The sequence below is a fragment of the Lygodium microphyllum genome, chromosome 22 (assembly GCF_053477565.2).
Source record: "Lygodium microphyllum isolate KBCC chromosome 22, Lygodium_microphyllum_v1.1.10, whole genome shotgun sequence".
Taxonomy (NCBI): Eukaryota; Viridiplantae; Streptophyta; class Polypodiopsida; order Schizaeales; family Lygodiaceae; genus Lygodium; species Lygodium microphyllum.
The window spans coordinates 76025764-76045683 of record NC_141156.1 but is presented as its reverse complement, the minus strand read 5'-3'; the positions used below and the strand labels follow the sequence as shown (position 1 = coordinate 76045683).

The 19920-nt window shown below is 39.2% G+C and overlaps 1 protein-coding gene across 2 annotated transcripts; it reads left to right on the top strand.

Annotated features, from left to right (window-relative positions):
• The first annotated feature begins 4628 nt into the window (after positions 1-4628).
• On the top strand, positions 4629-19523 carry LOC148017304 (phosphorelay protein). Of its 2 annotated transcripts, XM_087663364.1 has the most exons (5): positions 4630-5061; positions 17233-17342; positions 17429-17533; positions 18458-18647; positions 18816-19515. In XM_087663364.1, the coding sequence occupies exons 1-5, from the start codon at positions 4728-4730 to the stop codon at positions 19271-19273; spliced, it is 1197 nt and encodes a 398-aa protein (XP_087519490.1). In that variant the 5' UTR covers positions 4630-4727; the 3' UTR covers positions 19274-19515. The 2 variants fall into 2 exon arrangements, with proteins under 2 accessions (XP_087519489.1, XP_087519490.1); XM_087663363.1 differs by having other exon boundaries at positions 4629-5061; positions 18458-19523.
• The last annotated feature ends 397 nt before the right edge of the window (positions 19524-19920 follow it).

The window sequence follows — 19920 nt, the reverse complement described above, 5'->3', positions numbered from 1 at the left end:
AAGCTCAAGTCAAAAGCAACTCCAAGACATTAGTGCATGAACCATGCAACATCCAAGTGTAAGAGATTCCAAAGTCTCAAGTATCTGCAAAATGCTCAAATAGCATAAACTTCCTGCTCAATGTCGGTCAAGCATACAAGATGCTCCCCCTGGCACAAAAGGTGGATAAACGAGCTCAACAGCTCAATCAAACCAAGTCAAAATGCCAAAGACAGGTGACCAAGACAATGCCTCAATAGCATCCCAAGAGCATGACGGCTACAAAGCATCTGTAGGTAGCGTCCATAAGTAAGACATACATCCCAATAAACTCTGACAAGCCAAGTAACATCCAAGACAACTCCAGATAATCCAAAATGCATCCAAGATAGAGATTCAATGAGCACTCAAGCTCAACATATGCATAGGGTAATCAACCGAGACATGAGCATCAAGCAGTAGGCAATGGGCATGCATAGATCCAAAGAGCATCACTGTCAAAGCATATACCACTGTCAAGCATGAACCATATCAATGAGTGCGTAATGTCAAAGCTCTTCCAAAAGCATCCAGAATGGAATCCAAGCTCGAAGTCGTACCCCGAAGATCAATACTTCATTGCATATATCCAAGACATAACTCGGAATCAATAGGCATAACCCAAAGCAATCAAATGAGCTTCAACCCACTGTTATTACAGCCAAGAATGACTATCAAAACTGAGAAATTTCAGTATGCAAATCAGTCCAAAAATGATGGCATAGCATGTGCAATCCATCCCCAAGTCGATCGACATCCAATAGGTATCAAATCGGTTGACTATGTATGCCTAGACAAGCATAGCATTTATTGTCAATGTAGCATCAACATAATATGACTGTGAATTGCTGTAAACAGTCCCAAACAGTGTTTGAATCAGCCCCAAATCAATGTCCAATGCTCAAGCCTTCAAGACCAAGCCATAGACCATGTCAAAAGTGCATTATGAAGCCCAAACATCATGCCAATGACCACTAGGAAGTAGGGGGCTACTTTGGTGCTGTACACAAGCTACAAGAAGATGACACAAACTGTCCAGATCTATAAGGGAGGGCTGCTGCTCACGTGGCTAAAGTTTGAGGTGTTGAGGGGGGCAAGAGAAGTAGCCAATGGTGGCCCACAATGAGCCCCAACAAGTCTTATTCAAAGGCAAGTGAGAAATGAAGCAAGGGAGCTTCAATGGTGGCTGCCCCAATCTTGTTTACAACCTGTGAGACCTGAGAACTGAAGTAAACCTTGAAGAAAATGATCAAATACCTTTGCTTGAATGCCCTGAGGGTGCCTCAATAGGTTGGGAAGAAGCTCGAGAAGCCGGGGAGTGACGGGAGCTCGAGAAGGTCGGATATGGCTGCCGGGAAGGAGACCCAATGCAAGTGGGGAGTCAATGGGAAGCTAAGAATGCCACGAGCCAAGCTCAAGAGTCGGGAAGCCGAGCTCTGATGCCAGTTGAAAGGTGAGAAGGATCAAAGCTTGCATGCAAGAGCTATGGCAGGAGAGCAATAGCAAGAAAAGAGAGAGACAAGAAATGGGAACTCCAATAGTCACAATGTGTGATCGGGCCTTCCTTTATTCAAACTGTCACTAAAAGAATAAAGAATAAAGTGACGGTGACGGGCGCCTGCCAGCTGCAGTGTGCAATGGTGGGTACTGTCAGTGTAGTAATACACGGGCGGCTAGACGGAGGCGCCTTTACCCCCAACACAAACAACTATCGATGTGGAAGGCTTACCAACCCCAAATATGCCAAAGCAAGGTCATCCCAATCACACCTGATGTGGAATAGGAGGAGATAGGGTCAACCTCTCATATTACAAGTGCTCTTGAGTACATAATGTCTTCAAGAGGGCAACATTGAGTCTTACATTGATTGCTTCATAATAGGAGTGTTCTAGAGAGAGTGGAGAAAAGCTTAGTTTTCTACAAAGTTAATGTGGCATATGAGCTTTCAAGGATAGCAAACAACATGCGTCATGTGGGTATAGAGCAATAGCACATTTGCAATTGTTGGACAAAGCCCATATCAACATTGATGGCATTCACTAGTATAGTTTGTTGAATCAAATACATTGGAGAACTAGAGTGTCCAAATAGAAATTGTGCTTGTCGTTCAATCTGTAGATTACCAAACCGTGTGGCATGAACAAGTGTAAACTCTTCATTTGCAAGGTTTTTAAAAAGCATTGTGGTATAATCTCATGCCATGCATGGAGACTTAGTACCAATATATTGGTCGTTAAAATGTTGTTTGATGGTCTTGGAAGCCTTGTATGCTTCTATTGCAAGTAGCCCCCCATTTTGCTCTCCAAGTGCAAGTGTGTAGTGTATTATGTGATGTTAACAAAGCACAATGTCAACATTGTTCATCCATCAAGGCACATACAAACATGAGGTGCCTATATCTTCTAAAGTTAAAGAAATTTGTGCATATGGATTTTTCCATGGTAGCCTATTTTCTAGTCAAGTTATTAATGATGATAGCAGGTGCATCATATTCAAAATGTCAATGACAAGGCCAATGTTAGGGGTTGACTTGGTGAATCGCATGCAAAGGAATAGTGCCAAAAACCTATGCAATAGTTGAATATGCTTCAAGTATGTGTATCATATTAATGAATTGGACCACCATGGCAACGCATGGGAATGACCCAAGGTAATTCCTCTTGTGTCATTTTGTCATCATAACATGAATATAAAGAATATATTGTCTTTGACCCTCAAATTGGGATTATCACTTCTAATGTACAAGAGTTGATTATGGTAATATGTGAGATGAATGAAGAAGATATAGATGCACACGTCTTATAGTCAAAGTTGAATGGAGCAATAGAGAAGTGTGCCCACCCAAAAGTTAATTTCTGAGGGCTCATGGTAGATAAGACAAGTGCCAATTGGAGGGTAATCCAAACAGTGTCCGAACAACATAATCCAAGATGAGCACAAGCATTTATGTAGCATGTGGAGATGTGCATTCACATAAGATAATGCAACAACATAGTATCAACTCATTTGGGCCTAGTGGGCCTTAGACAAAGTTACGGATTGCAAGATTCTAGCGATGGATTGTTGGCATATCAAATATCCACTTTGGAGGCATGTCTAATCCGTAAGAGTAGGCAATGTGATATGTGATGTAATTATTTTCTCACACTCCATACATTCTCATGTCAGTTTTTGTGCGTGTGGTAGAGGACATGCATCATATGCCAACCATAAACTTGGTAGAGCCAGTGCATGCAAACTAGTTAGCTATACTGAGGGATTCAAACGGACTATTAGGTTGTATGATGCATGTGCTAGTGATTTAGCCAATGCTCTACTATAGAGCACAAAACGACATGGATTCATTGGACGAAAGTTCTATGGTGTGGGACCTAGTGTAGAGAGACTTTTAAATCAACTACAACAAGAGAGTAGCCCAACACCAATAGTGGTAGTAAGGATGGTGGAGATGTCAGTTGGAACTAAAATGTATCAACAACTTGATTTTAGAGGCGACAATGTAACTATAGTGAGGAAACAAAAGGTTGATGGGAAAGTGGGGTTAGAGGAAGCAAACACCTCTCATAGGTCTAAGTATATAATTGAAAAGCAACCTAGAAGAAATGATACAAGAAAATTAAATTTTGATGGCTTTTGGGGCATCATGGAGTGATCCAACTCAAGAGGGAAAGCTAGCAATCAACATGAAATGTAGCACCACTTCATATGGTTTTACAATGATAGTGTGGAACATATATTCTTCCATTCAACACACACCACTTAGAGTCCCAAAGGTATGGCCAATGGCCCAAGGCACAAATTTAACCAAAAAAGAAATCCACATGTTGAAGAGTGGTAGGTTTTATTTACAAAAGGTAGTGCAACAAATGGATGCTAATGAGCACTTACACAAATATTAGAGTAGTGTTTAACAAGTTGCAAGAAAACGAATAGATTCACTGACTCTAGATGCAACTATGAAGGGCCATACACTAATGAAAGCCTTGAAACATGAGCTTTTTAAACTAGAGACATCTAACTCAAGTGTCTTATAGGAGTGTTACAATGTGTACATTGCATCAAAGAATCCAATATCTAATTGTCAAGATTTCATGAACTAGCCACTAGATCTTCACAAGGTTGCTATTGAGTTATCCTTATACCTTTGAAATCTATTGGGGGGGGGGGGGGGGAGTTTGGCTTTAGGTTGTAGATGCACATTTGATTCTTGCCTAGACCTAATGCATCATGAGGGATGCACTTTGTTGCCAAATGTCCTACTCCATGAGGTTGGATTTTAAGCTTTATTAGTTAAGGTAAGAGTCTGCATATCATACTTTTTATGGATTGGTTGCTTGATCGTAAGTTGGTAGATCGTGAAGCTCCTCATCTATTTCAAATTCTTGAAGTGTTGCACTAATGGCTTTGAACTTCGGGACTTTGAAGGTCAAAATATCCTCTTAAAAATTGACATGGGGGTTCATGTATCTAGGCAATGGTATGAAGAAAACATTTCTAGATGCCACTTGCATCATGGAATCCCCTCTTAACACCATCTATAGTGACAAAATCCAAGTTACTGGTTTAAACATTCGAGCTGAAGTCTTTCCTCCGAACTTCTCTTGCATGACCATCTATAAAGGAGTCATGTCTATGGTGTTATGTAAGCTCACACCTAGTGTGATGGTCACACTAGAGTGAAGTCTTGAAGTTAGCCTAGTCCAGCAGCCATGGACATAAAGGCTTCGGCGCGATCCAAGCACGCTTCGTCTCAGCGCGGTCGGGCTCGCCATGCCAAGCATCCGCACCCGCCTAAGCCTGCTCCCGCCGCAGCATCCTCATCGTCCACCGCGTCCTCATCACTATCTTCAGTACGACAAGAGAAATCTGCAGCAGAAGCACCTGGCAAAAAGGGGAAGCAGCTACCTTCTAATTGGAGCCGCTATGAAGAAGAAGAAGAAGGAAGAGAATTGCAAGAAGGAACAGATGGCCTTCCTCTACCCAAGAGCAAAGGAGCTGATTATCGCGAGCTTCTCTCACCAAGCGCATCGTCTTCCATTGCCGGTGCGTGTGCAAATTCCGGCTCCCTATGAGTTTTGCCTGTCTGTGTCCCTAATGTCGATTCCTCCAAAGTGTAGTGATGGCATGCAGTAAAATATAAGCTTTTTCTTTGCCCTAGATACAAGGTTTGTTTTTGAAAATGGCCCCTGAGATAAGACATGTACATCTGTATGCCCAAAAGGGAGGTGCCTTTCCTCCAAAAATTAGCCAAGAGAGTGGGCAAGAACAGTGTTGGTATTGTTACTGTGTGCAGATACGATAAAAAGTTGTTTTTTCCACCTCGTTTCTGAGACTGTTACTGAGGATGGTAGTAATTCATAAGGGGAGAAGTGTTACATCCTTGAACAGTTAGGTGAGCACTAGTAGCATTGGCTAGACTGGTCATGAAATGACGCAGTGTGAACACACTAAGAACACTTCAGGGTTAGGATAGGAGAGTTTTATTTATAAGACTTGAGACCCTATTGTGCACATCATTGTGTGATGACCACTCTTGGACTCTTGGCCTATAGGTTGACTCTTCTGTACATTGGGATGGTATGGATTGATAGTATGGAATGCGAGCTCTTGGGACATGGTTGTGACCCATAGTGTTGCTAGCTCCTAGGCTCAGGGGTGAGCCCGTTTGACTCTATGGCTAGGAGGTGAGTTTGATGTCTAGTCCCTTCATATTGGTGGATATAGCCTGTGTCAAGTCTTATGTGTACATTCGATCCTAGGTGGATGTTTTAGCCCCCCCCAGTGCCAAATTTAGTGAAGTATGGAAACCAAGGTATGACTTTGGAAGAGAGTTCAAGGTGATGTTCACCATCTCAATGTTTAGAATCACCTTATTAATGTTGAGTAGTTGCTTATGCAAACCGTGAATGTATGTGAGGTGATTTGTCAAACAATCACCCTTACTTATGTGAGTGTTTACAAATACTCTTCACAAGCAAAAAGAGATACAATTCTCATTCTTGCTTGTAAACATTTACTCCAAGATATCCCAAGTTACATGTAAGATTTTGAAGGACCGAATGTGAGGTATTATAACTCTTTTCATTGATAGAGCTATCAATGACAAAGCTTGTGCATCCCAAGAATTCCATCTCTTTTGCTTGTGCATCTTAAGAATTTCATCTCTTTTGCTCAATTGTAATAACAATGGGGGCAATAGCATGTTGTTCCCTCCCTCTCCTTTTCATGGAAAGAAATTTTTGAAATCAAATAGGTCAATTGAAAACCCTTAAATTTATAGGTATTGGGTATGTGAAATTGTAAATTTCTTTGAAATTCAAGATGAGGCGAGTAAGTGGACAAAAAATTACACAAATTTCTAAATAGCCCCAAATTAAAAAATTAGAGTCATTGCACTTTTAGGGTTTTTGACATTTTCTGCGTAGTTGAAAATGGTTGAGATGGCCAAGATAGATCGGGAATTGTACAAATATTTGAAAATCCCCAATTTAAAAATTAGGATTTTTGAGAGTTTTTTTTTCAAGATGTGCAAAAACGGTAGGGCTTCGGAAATGGAGGGTAGGGTTGAGAGTGGTGGTGGGCAAGGTTGAGAGAGGTTGCAAATAGGGCTGAGAGAGGTTTCAGATAGGGTTGAGATAGGCTGTAGATAGGGCTGAGAGAGATTCTATGTAGGGTTGCATTTGAGATTGTGTGTAGGGTTGTATGTAGGCGGAAAAATTAATAGGTAGACTTGGTACCAAGGTTGATAGCTCTTTCAAAATAGTAGCTCCCCTTATTTCTTTGGTTGAGAGAACTTAAGTGTGGATGGCACTTGTTGAGTGGTGGTGAGATGGAAGTTGGAATCCTTGTGTCTAGCTCTGGTACTAATTGTTGGAAATGAGAGAGAGAGAGAGAGAGAGAGAGAGAGAGAGAGAGAGAGAGAGAGAGAGAGAGAGACTCTGCGTGCACGTATGTCCAAAATTGACCAATTGTATTAGTGACAAGGCTTGCTTCAATGGGTCGAACTTAGCAACTCGCTCCACTCTAATGTAGCGTGTTTTGGACTCCTAGGATTTATAGGACCTTATTCAGGGTACTTATTTTTGTCCTTACCTTTTGCAGTAGTAGATTGGTTTTATTGAGTACTCTTTCGACTCTCTCACTTCTAATATGTGGTCTTTAGGCCTTCTCATCTACTGAAATTAGCAATACGCAAGTTATCATAGACTTAGAAACTTTTGATGAAAATGTTCCACTCTTTCCTTTGCTGCAACTTGTGGTCTGTTAGATTGAAAGTTTGAGAATGGCTAAGCACATCTTTGACCAAAAATTGCAGCATGTGCCTTCATGTGCAGTTCTCACTAAAGAGCCCTTCCATCCACAATGACTCTTTTGAATATAAAGAATATTTACCGGATAGGGGCAAGGGTACTACTCACCTCCTTTGCCTAAGTATAGACAAGCTTCTTGTCCCACTTCCTAGGACTTCAGAATTATAGGTTTCTTTATTTATTTTTGGCACGGAGAGTGAGACTCTAGCCCCCTGCAGGCTTAGCATAATTGTAGATTGGAATTCTAATATAGTTGGTGCTGTCTTACAGACTCACTAGCTGAGAAATAGATGTTGAAAGGAGGAAATCAGGTGAAAGATATGAGGGACCAAGCAGGTGCCCTTGTTTGCGATTAAACGATCTTGTCAAAATGTAGGGTGACCTTAGGGAGTGAAACGAAGGTCTTACGAGTTGTTAGAGACGAGGATATGTTGAAATCTCTTCGAGATGATGATTGCTATCAAGGTGACTATTGGGTAGTCGGTTGGAGAAGAAAATGCAAGCATATTTAATGAAGATCTCTCTGTGTAAGTGGTTGTAGATAGACAATTGTTGTGTAGTTCTTCAAGAGTGAAGAAAACACAAAAACGCAGGTATCTGATGTAGGGCTAATAAAGAGGGTGTAACTTGTTGTAAATGGCCTGATTTTGTTGCAAATGTAGCGTGATGATGACGCTAGGTGATGAGGGTTGGCGCCAAATGACATAGGCTTCAAAACGCCAAGTAGAGATGGATGCTGTAACAAACCTTTTGTACATCAATTGTTACCAAGTCATATTAGCTCAATGATTCCAAATTAATTTGATGCTCATGTACTTTGAAAGGGTATTTATATTATTTAAGTGTTTCAAAATATGACTAAATGTTCATCTTTCTATCTAAGGGTGGCCAATGGCGAGAATGCTCTATAATTGTACTTGGGTTGTCATTGGACAAAATGCCCAAGAAAAATTAAAAGTTTAGTTGGGCAGTCAGATTGACCAAAAAGCTCAAATGGCTAAGACTTTTACACACAGATAGTCACATTGATTAGAAGCCTATATAATGAGTGGTTTCAAAAAGTGAAACTAGATGCTCATGATCAATGAAACAAACCATAAACTGGTTAATCTACATAATGAAGCTCTCTAGAAGCTAAATTTGCCGACTCCTAAAATTTAGGAGGTTGCTATTTTTGAAAGTTGCTCAAATAGAAATTCTGTTCACGTCAAAGGCTTCGAAATTTCGCAAAGAATAGTTTTGTCTTTAGTAACTATCTCAAGTTCTTAATCATTTGAGAGATTTTTAGACTGGAAGGTTTGGAAGCTTCTTTCTCTAGAAAAGTGACATATGGCATCTAGAAAAGGACATGTGTCATTTTGAAGAGACCAGTGTTCCTATACTTGTTATTTTCAGCAAACACTTGTTATTTGTAGCCTTTGTCTTTTACTTTTGAGTACCCAAGCCCCACACCTATATATTGGAGGTCTTGCTTTTCATTTGAAACAAGCTTTCATGTTGAAATTTCAGCTGTATGCTTTGTATCCTCCTACCTATCTCTCATCCAAGAAATACTTTCTACTTAGCTTAATTTAGTCCAAGTACTAAAGAAGGAAATCAACTTGCTATCCCAAGTGTATAGAAATTAGGGTTTCAAAACCCGAATTTTCAGAATTGTAGTAAATTAGCCCTTATTTATATGGTTCAGGCACTTGGTGCCCGTGGTTTTGTTTCAATAAATTCTTGAAAAGGGAGAGGGCCCAATTTCCCTCTCAACATGGTGTTTATTCTTTTCTCTCTTATTCTCTCTCACTCTCTGTCTCCTAACTTTCATGGTGATAATTGATGGAGTTGGTTAAGTTTAATGTATTGTCATTTACGCGTTCTTCCTTGCGCTTACATTGGTATCAGAGCAAAGACTTTTTCTTTGCAAGAACTTTTCTGAGTGATGATCTTTGGGCTCAACTTTCTCCCCATGTCAAGAGGTGAATAAGAGAATTTTAGTGAATAATTGGAAGGCTCCTGACACTCCGTATCTGTATGCTTCTTTGATTATGAGAAGATACAAAGATATAAGGAGTTGGAAGCCGTTTAAAAAATTCAAGCTTTGATGGAGAGAAGGGCTAAAGGACGGGCTAAAGCGAAGGTCTTGAAAGATTTTCTTATCGAGAGGGCTCTTGACATAGATGGTATTACAACTGCAAAGGCTTATCTCACCATGAAAGGTATCAATGTTATTGATGCAACTAAGTCTATAAAAGGTAACATATCACCTATCATTTGAGGATCCACCCAAGTGGTGACTTCAAAGTCTCATCATACATAAGCTTCCTCCTCGTCCTAAGAATTCCTCCATGGAAAAGAATGCAAAGAAAGTCAAAGAACCGGCTATTTCCATTGTAGTTGAATCTCCAAACATGCTTTTAGCAAAAGAAAACGATGCTAAAAGAGACCTCAAGCGTAGAGAGAAGAGCGCCAAGTTTAATGTTTTCTATAGTAAGAGAGATTCTCAAAAAGTTGTGTTTTTTATAGACAGTTTATTGCTGCTTTTAGTGGTGAAAATTATATAGAAAAATCGAGAATTAGAAAGGTTAAAATGCAATTGAGGGATGCCGCTTTGAATTGGTGGCTTAAAGTTGTTCAAGAGGAAAAGGAACCCAAGTCTTGAAAAGAGTTTAAGGATATGTTCAACAAAAAGTTTCTGTCTTCATCCTTTAAAGCCGATGTGCAACGAGAATGGGATGAGTTGAAGCAAAGCTATGGAGACAATGTTGAAACATATATTAGCACGTTTGCAACAGTTTCTCTTAAATTTACATCTCTTAATGAAGTTTCTTTCAATACGGAGATGAGAAAGTTTATCCATGGATTATATTTGACGGTATGGCGAGTTGTCAAGATGACAAAGCCTCATACTTTGGAAGGAGCCCAAGATGCGGCCTTAGAAACTGAAGGACTGCATATGCCATGGATGCTTGGTAAAGCCTCAAAAGAAGAACCACAAAGAAAGAAGTTCAAGATGTTTGACCAAAAGAAGTCAGATAAACAAGAACCAAAGCATTTGATGTGGGAATGAAAGTAAATTTTGTTTTCATCTTATCCCATGTACAAGTTTATAAAGCAATGAAAAATTCTATTTCCTTGTACTTGATTTTTGTCAAAGGTTCTATTAAAGAGTTTAGAATTAAAGAGTCTATCTCACATATGAGCAAGGACTAAATGAGTTTCTTAAAGGAGTATGAAGATTGTTTTGCAGACACTTTACCTGGCAAGTTACTATCAGAGAGGCTAAAAGATCATCACATTGATCTCATTTCCGGGAGCTCACATTCAAACAGGCCACCCTATTGTGTGAATTTAACACAATAAGAGGAGATTATGAAGCAAATGAACGAGCTTTTGGAGAAGGGTCTAATAAGACCCAGTTCCTCACCTTTTTGCTCTCTAGTTCTCTTAATGCAGAAAGAAAGATGGATCTTGGTGCATATGTGTGGACTACAGGGTCCTTAACAAAATTACAATTCGGAATAGGTTTTCCATTCCAAGAATCGATGATATCTTGGATAGATTGGATGGATCTAAAGTATTGAACTGAATTGACTTGAAGAGTGGCTACCACTAGATAAGGGTTGCTCCTTAAGATATTCATGAAACAACCGTTTGGTCTCACCAATATTCCTGCAAACTTTAATAGAATGATGGAAAGAATCTTAGTACACATAAGAAGTTTATAGGTACTTTCTTTAATGATATTTTGGTTTATTCAAAAGATAAAGAAGAGCATAGCAACATTTAAAAATAGTATTTTAAGAACTCCGCAAACATAAACTTTATGCGATTGGCAAAAAGAGTAAATTTTTCTTAAAAGAGGATTACTACTTGGGCCATATTGTATCCAAAGAAGAGATTCAGATGGATCAAAAAAAAGTCAAGGCTATTGTAGAATAGCAAGAATTGACTAGTGGTCATGAAGTTCAAAGTTTCTTTAGATTATACTCTTATTACAGGAGATTGATTTAATGGTTTATAGTGGTTGCTGGACCATTGCATGATTTAACTAAGAAAGTAGTGACATTCGATGTATCAAACTAGAGAAGAAAGCTTTTGAAGCTCTAAAGTTCTATATTAGCCAAGGATCTGTTTTGATTATACCTAATTTGTCGAAATCTTTCTTTGTGGAATATGATGCTTCAGGAGACTGCATTGATGCAATCTTAAACTAGGAAGGGCATGCAGTTGCTTATGCAAGTAGAAGCCTGTAAAATGCAAAAAGGAATGCTACTATCTATGAATAGGAGTTAATGGCTATCATTCAAGCTTTAAAAGATTGGAGACACTATCTTTTAGATAGAGAATTTCTCATTGAGATGGACTATGATAGTTTGAGACATTTTCTCAATCAACCAAGTATTTTTGAAAAGCATGTTCGATGGGCCAATTGTTTAGCTTAATTGAACTTTGAAATACTGCCTATTCTTGGAAAGCAAAACAAGGTAGTTGATGCCCTATCAAGAAGTTCTCAGATTCATGCACTGTTCATGATCCATCATACACATTTCACTAGTATGAGAGACATATATGCTTTTGATAACGATTTTAAAATCATCTGGAAGAGTTTACAACTTGGAAAAAGGGTAAACATTTATGTTATCAAAGATGGATTTTTTTTGATGGAGAATAAATTATGCGTTATAAAATATTTCAAGTTTAAAGTTATGGAAGAATGTCATGCGGCTCCTTACATGGCTCATCGTGGTGTTTTGGTCACAACCAAGGCACTTGAAATATATTTCTTTTGGCCAAGTCTTCGACAAGACATTTAACAATTTATCAAAGAATGTATTGTGTGCCAAAAGATTAAGTCTGTTGTCAAAAGTCTGTAGGGCTTTTGCAATCATTATTAATTCTGAGCGAACCTTGGGAAAGCATTGCTATGGATTTTATTTTTGGCTTGCTAAAATCAACAAACGGCAATGATGACATATAGACTATTATTGGTAGTTTAAGCTACTGCCCTGAGGTCAACCAACAATAGAAAAAATATTTGTCTTTGGTAGAATATGGCTATAACAATATAGTTGATATTTCTATAGGTAAAATACCATTTGAGATCATATATAGAAAACCACTCTTATCACCTATTCTCAAAACCAAGAAGGAGATATTTCATGCTGATGAGTTTGTGCGTGATATGATATAGCTTTTACCCATGTTAGACGAGCTATTTAAAGATCTAAAAAAAAACAAAAGAAAGTAGTAACTAAATATCGAAGGCAATTGATTTTACAAGAAGGAGATTGGGTATGGCTGAAATTTCACAAAGCTCATCTAAAAAGCACTAACAAGCCTTCACCCCAAGTCACTAAGCTCGCAGTAAGAAATTATGAGTCATTTCAAGTGACTGAAAAGATTAATGATATTTGTTATCAGCTATCATTTCTAGAGCATTGGAGAATTCACAATGCTTTTCATATTCATTTTTTGAAGCCTTATGAGGTTTCCACCATTGGAACTTGTGATAGAGGATGCACTTGAAGTAGATGAACATGAGGAGATACTTCAATCAGAGCAAATAGTCTTTCATATAATCAGGGTACGAGAAAAAAACATTTTTAGAAATTCATTTTGAAATTTAAAAGTTACTCTCATTTAGATTCTAAATGGATGCTAGGAGAGTATTTTAAAGACTATCTAGAAATACTTATAGCTTATGAAGAAGTTGTAGGATAAAAAATACTTCAAGAAACATCTTGAGGACAAGATGGATTTTAAGAGGGAGGGATGTTATAAACCTTTTATAGATCAATTGTTACCAAGTCATATTAGCTTAATGATTTTAAATTAATTTGATGCTCATGTATTTTGAAAGAGTATTTGTATTATTAAGTGTTTTAAAATATGACTAAATGTTCATCTTTCTATCTAAGGTGGCCAATGGCCAGAACACTCTATAATTATACTTGGGTCATCATTGGACGAGATATCCAAGAGAAATTGAAAGTTTAGTTGGGCATCGAGATTGACCAGAAAGCTTAAATGACTAAGACTTTTACACTAAGATAGTCACATTGATTAGAAGCATATATAATGAGTAGTTTCAAAAAGTGAAACTAGATGCTCATGATCAAAGAAACAAACTATAAAACGGTGAATCTATATAATGAAGCTCTCTAGAAGCTAAATTTGGTAACTCTTAAAATTTAGGAGGTTACTATTTTTGAAAGTTGCTCAAATGGAAATTTTATTCGTATCAAAGGCTTTGAAATTTTGCAAAGAATAATTTTTTTTGCAACAGCTATCTCAAGTTCTTAACTATTTGAGAGATTTTTAGAGTAGAAGGTTTGGAAGCTTCTTTCTCTAGAAAAGTGACATGTGACATTTAGAAGAGGACATCTATCATTTTGAAGAGATAAGTGTCCCTATACTTGTCATTTTCAACAAACACTTGTCATTTATAGCCTTTGCTTTTAACTTTTGAGTACCAAAGCTCCACACCTATATATTGGAGGTCTCTCTCTTCATTTGAAACAAGCTCTCGTGTTGAAATTTCAGCTGCATACTTTGTACTCTTCTATCTCTCTCTCATCCAAGAAATACTTTTTACTTAGCTTGATCTAATCTAAGCACTAAAGAAGAAAATCAACTTGCTACCTTGAGTGTGTAGAAATTAGGGTTTCAAAATCCCAATTTTCAGAATTGCAGTAAATCAGCCCTTTTGTATATGATTCAAGCACTTGGTGCTTGTGGTTTTGTCTCAATAAATTCCTACAGAGAGGGAGGGGCCAATTTCCCTCTCAATGTGGCATCGACTCTTCTCTCTCTCTCTCTCTCTCTCTCTCTCTGTCTCTCTCTCCTAACTTTCATGGTGATAATTGATCGAGTTGGTTAAGCTCAATGTATTGTCATTTTCACATTCTTCCCCACACTTATAGATGCAGAAGCTATGAACCATAATATACTCCTTGCGGGGTGTGAACGGTCATGGAGAGGATGATGAAAGGAGAGAAAAATATGGAAGAGTGTGACAAAGTGGTAGAAGAAATGAATATGTGGGATACAGAATGAGGGAAGTCAATGTCATAGTTATAGGCACACTCTCTTGTGCGGTGCCCCAACTCTCTGGAGTAGTGCACGCTGAAGTCTTTGGGGTGGTGTCCTAGCTCTCTTGGGTGGCACCTCAACAATAAATAATGATTCAAATGATGTCTTTTTGGAGCTATAGATGGAAACCAAAATAAGAATGAAGTAGGGGAAATGTACTAAATGACTTGGTTTTTCAACAACCCCTCTCAAGTCCAAAAAGGAGCGAAAAACAATGTGAGAGAGAAGAAGATGAACCTAGGGATCCCATTGTTCCATCGGTAAGGTAATGTGAAGTAAAGAACATTAAACATGATGAGCTGATAGAACTGGAAACTCAACCTTAAGAGAGAAGCCACAAGCTCCGTTACTTCATGCTGGAAGGTATATGCAAGCCAAGCCAAGCCAAGGGGGAAATATCCAAAGCTCCAAACTAGGAAGAACTTGTAGATCCTGGGTGTCAATGGTAAAAGAGGAGGAGGAAATAGATGAGAAAATGGGTGATGTGGCATAGTGATATGAACCACCCAAAGGGTTGTCAACAAGGTGTGTGAAGGATTGTAAGATGAGAGAGGACCTTGGAAGGCGAAGGAATGGGATCCCCCCTTTGAGAGAGATAGGGAATCAAGAAACTCGTGGATCACGACTTGTGAAACATTTAAAGATGAAGGAAATACCACCAGCGGTGTTGAAGAAGGTATTTGGGGCTCCAATGGAACAGAGGCTAGGTAGCTCCCAAAGATTTCCTCTCGAACTTGAGTAGAAGAGGGAGTGGAGGGAGGGGTATTACATAGCAACTTCTCGACGTCTGCATCGAAGTTATTGTCCATGGAGCAAGACAAGGGAGGTGAGGAAATGGATAGCTCCTAGGGAGCTACGGATGGACAACAGTCATTGTCTCTCAATGGAGCGGATTTAGGAGCCGAAGAAGAGGAGGGAGTCGAATAGCTTTTGTCTCTTAAAGCATTAGATTGATGAGAAGACGATATCCAACAATCACTGTTTGCTAGTGGTGCAGACTGTAGAACTATAGGCTGTGGTTGTGGAAGCCATTGGGCCTATTGCGACGGTTTTAGGAGGTTGTGCCGCCTATGATCCTTCTTTTGCTCGTAAGGACTTGGTGCACATTGGATGTGTCTTATGGCCTTGAGCATAGTACTCTAATAGTCGATGTAGAACGATCTTTGTGGCCTAGAAGAGAGATGTGGCACTAGAAGTGCTAGGTGTTAGACATGTATGCTTTGGTGGTGTGGGGAGCAAAGGTCGAAGTCAACAGCCTTCGGAAGTATGACCGTTCTTGCCACAGTAGGAGCACCCAATGGATTGTGCATTAGGAGAAGCTATAGCACTAGAGTGTCAACCTAGAAAAGGTAGGGTGGGAGGGAGAAGAAGATAATGATAACTCCCAATAATGCAGCAGAAAGGGGGGGTAATCAGAAGATGTTGCCGCTCCCTCAACGTGTCTTTGCCTTCTCTAGTGCAAAGGATCTTCTTGGCTCTCTGAGCGCCTTTGGGTCTGATACCATGTCGAAATAACATGTATGCTCTAATACCATGTCAAAATATGATTGTTGTGAAAGTAGACTAGAGAGAGAGTAGGGTTTACGGGAAGAAACACAGTGTGTACAAATTGAGATAGAAGAGAAAGTTGGAAAACACAGAAGAAGAAGAAGAATGATGATGAATCACTATATCATGCTAAGTGAATCAAGCTAATACAGTGGAGCTGAGACTCTTAAGATAACTGCATTGTCTTGTATGAATCAGGCGCAACACCTGTAGGGAATTTGCACAATGAAGGGAGTGAAATGTAGATCTTTGGTACTAGGATATCAAAGGTAAATGCTGAAGGGTGAAGGAAAGGACAGCCAGCTATAGAGGGAGTGAAACGCAGTGCTTAGGAGCTAGCAAAGATGAAGGATATACTAAAATCTCTCCGAGATGATTGCTGCTATCTAGGTGACTGCTGGGTAACCAGCTGGAGAAGAAGATGAAAAATATTTGATGAAGGTCTCTTCATGTAAGTGGCTGCAATAGGCAAGTGCTGAGCAGCCCTTTAAGAGTGAAGAAAACACAAAAACGCAAGTATCTGATGTAGGGCAGATAAAGAGCACGAATCTGCTGCAAATGTAGCTTGATGATGATGCCAGGTGAGGAGGGCGGACACCAGATGATATAGGCTGCAAAATGCCAAGTGGAGATGGATGCAGAAGCCACAAACCGTAATGTCCTCCTCATGGGGTTTAAATGGTAGTGGAGAGGATAGAGAAAGGAGATAATAATATGGAAGAGAGTGATAGTGTCACAAGGAATGAATGTGTGGGATGAAGAACGAGGGAAGTCAATGCCATCTTTACAGGCACAGATTGTTTCGAGCAATGCCCCAACTCTTTGGAGTGGTGCCCACTGAAGTCTTTGGGGTGGTGCCTTGGCTCTCTCAGGTGGTGCCCTAACAATAAATAATGATCCAAATAAAGCCTTTTTGGGACTGTAAATGGAAACCAAAATAGGAATGAAGTAGGAGTGCTCAATCCTGATGCATAGGGGAGGAAGAATCAAGAGCGATGAGCAGGAAGACTTGTCCTTTAAACAAAAAAATTCATTTTAAAGTTCTTGTCATGATTTTGGCAAACAGATGCCAAAAAATTTAGTTATATTTCACAAGTTTGTAACTGAACTTTGCAGCTTTACTCTGGCAATGTTTTATGATTTTTATTTGTAAAGGTTGAAGTGTTTTTGAAGACTTTGCAATTATAAGAGTTTTAACACACTTGACAACTGTTACACAGTAAATGTTGAGAGGTTCTTTCCATTCATCTAGTAAAAGTTGAAATGTTTTTCCCAGACTTATCTAGTGGAAGAAAATCCATGATGTGTGTACGTGGGATGGATTTCTTGACAAGGGGACTTGCAGCTGACAATGATTTCAAGTATTTTGAAACATCTGATAGTGACGTAAGTGATTAAGTTTGCTTGACTGGTGCAATTGTAGTTTAAATGTTTAGTGTCATTTATGTATATGACAAGATACTTTGATGTAGGTGCCATATTTCTCATTGGATTTGGCTTTTCTCAGCGAGGAACTTGCTAAGTTGGATATAGCAGAGCGCCTTTTCATTGATCCAGAGTTCATACCCACTTCTTTGGTATGAAAATTCCTCAACCCATTGTTCATGATATGTGTGTGCACCGTGTGTGCATGTGTGTTTAAAACCACTATGTTAAGTGAAATGTGTTGGAAACATTATTTGCTTTTTTTTTGGCAATTTATATGGATTCTGGCAGAAGAGAGTGAGTATTGTCACCTCAAACATGTTTCACTGGCCATGAAACCTGTGAAATGTTTTATTTTACGTGCCAGGATTAAACTCTATTGTTAAGTATCCCATGATACCTTGTATATTATCTGGGTAAACTGTAAAACTAACATTTGCAAATTTACTATATGAAGGCCAGTGATTCATGATGAATATTTCTATTGAATGTCTCGTGATGAAGCAAAATGCAAGAGGGTTAGTGGAACAGTTCAAGGCTGAAAGAGGGAGGACGGTTGAGCATAGTATGTCATCTAAACAGACTTTACTATTATGTCCAAAAGCATTCTGCTTTAGGGCAGATGCTGTGGGCAACCTAGTGAGATATTAATTTTGTGTCAACTATTGAAAATTTTACAATTTTAGGTGAGTAATAAGTATGAAAAACGAGGCTGCAGAGATAGCCTTTTGAAGATGATCCTAATAGCTATTTAGCCCACAGCAGTGCTAGAAATCTTTTGTAGAGAGCTCCAGGTGGTTCCCCACTTTATGACCTACCTGTCATGTTGCAGTCTAAAAGATTATGTGAAGGGTAGCCAAATGATTGAACCAATTCACTGTCCCTTCAAGCTGGCAACCATATTGCTTCTAAGTTTTCCCTTTTTGAGGGAGTGCCCAAGGGATTGCCTTGGCATGACGACAAAAGAAAAAAAGAATGTACCAGTTGGTAACAAGATGGAAACATGAGTGGAGAGAAAGATGGAGGGAGGGGCAGAGGAAGGACAATTATTTTCTGACATTTCTATGCATTTACAGTGTGAGTCAAAAGTCAGCAGTGAAGGTGTCATGTCTGGTGGAGAGGATGCTGCGTCACCTGAAGGAGCAGCTGGACATCTTGATTTGGTTACAGAGAACACTCTGTCGTTTTATTCTGATGGGCATAACATTGATGTATCCACCTACAGTTCAGACATTTGCCATGGGCTAGTCCCTCCTTGTAAGGATGGTAATGTGGATCCTGCTTCTGATTCTTTGCATGTAAAATCACCAAGTCCAAGTCTGCCATACTTACCTGCTGCAACAGCTTATTCCCAAGGCATTGTGCATGATGATGACCCTATGGTTTCTATCACAACTGCAAGACATTCTGAAGCTTCAGTTGTAAATATGACAGATGTGACAGAATCTGAACCAGCTGCAGCAGAGGGGTTTCTGGGCATACAAACTGCCAATGTACAGACTAAAGAGGCATGTATATCTGATAACGAGTTTCAGCCACAAGCTGCAGAGGTTGAGCTGGATGCCCTTCTTGACATGCTTGAAAGCAGTAGTTTGCAGGATTCTACAACCTCTAAAGGTTCGTTTGCTCATGCTTTTCCCATTCAAAGCTCAAACTCGCAAGTACCAACATTGCATGAAACACAGTCACATGATATGAACAGAGATCTGCTTTTAAGCTCAACAAGGATCACAGATCTGCACACTTTGGATAGTCTTGTACCTGAATCAAAGGAAAATTTAAGTACAGGGATGATGCAACGAATTGTTAAACACAAGGAGTCACTAACACCTGATAATGTAGTGCCATTGGATGCAGCAGAGGATTTTGATGATTGGCTCGATTCCTTGTAATGTAAATTGAAAGCATTCCAAGCCATGTCTTTAAAAGTTGCTGATTTTGTAAAAGCAGAGTATGTTCTGTGTTATTTGTTATAGTTAAAAGTGTTTATACATGTTTGTGTGCATGGGCACAATGAAGAAACCTGTAGCGTAAGGAGTATGTATGTGTCACGTGGACAAGAAATTCAAATCCCAAAAACCTGCGGGTCTCATAACATGGTAACACAACTTGCATAGGAAAGCTGGATGATAGCATGGCAGAATGTTGTCTTTGGCTGTTGGCGTCCAGCTGAATTGACAGGCTTGCAAGCCCTGCAGTTAAAAAAGTTGTGTCTAAGGTTAATCATGAAGTGGTACTGAAGCAAGCTGACTATATATGACAATTTTTATAACAATGTTTTGAAACTATTCACCTAGTGCTATGAATTGTTACCAACCTTATGAAGGCATCCCTATATGGGTGAAATAGTAAATCTTTTTTTATGGATGAGGCTTATTGCCCTTGTTACCCTTGCTTGCATTATGTTTGGAGAGGTCACATGTGACCCTTAATTTGTTTAACCATCCTTAGCCTTGGATATGTCAATAATAAGCTCCAATTGGATCCTTTATAGGAGCACACGTTAACTGCAACAAGCTTGGTGATCTCTCTTTGGAAT

Excerpts from the sequence above, each read along its gene's own strand:
- LOC148017304 (XM_087663363.1), top strand. The coding sequence starts at position 4,728 with ATGGACATAAAGGCTTCGGCGCGATCCAAGCACGCTTCGTCTCAGCGC. Across the intron at positions 5,062-17,232 it reads CGCATCGTCTTCCATTGCCG|ACTTATCTAGTGGAAGAAAA; the intron begins GTGCGTGTGCAA and ends TGTTTTTCCCAG. Across the intron at positions 17,534-18,457 it reads AGTTCATACCCACTTCTTTG|TGTGAGTCAAAAGTCAGCAG; the intron begins GTATGAAAATTC and ends ATGCATTTACAG.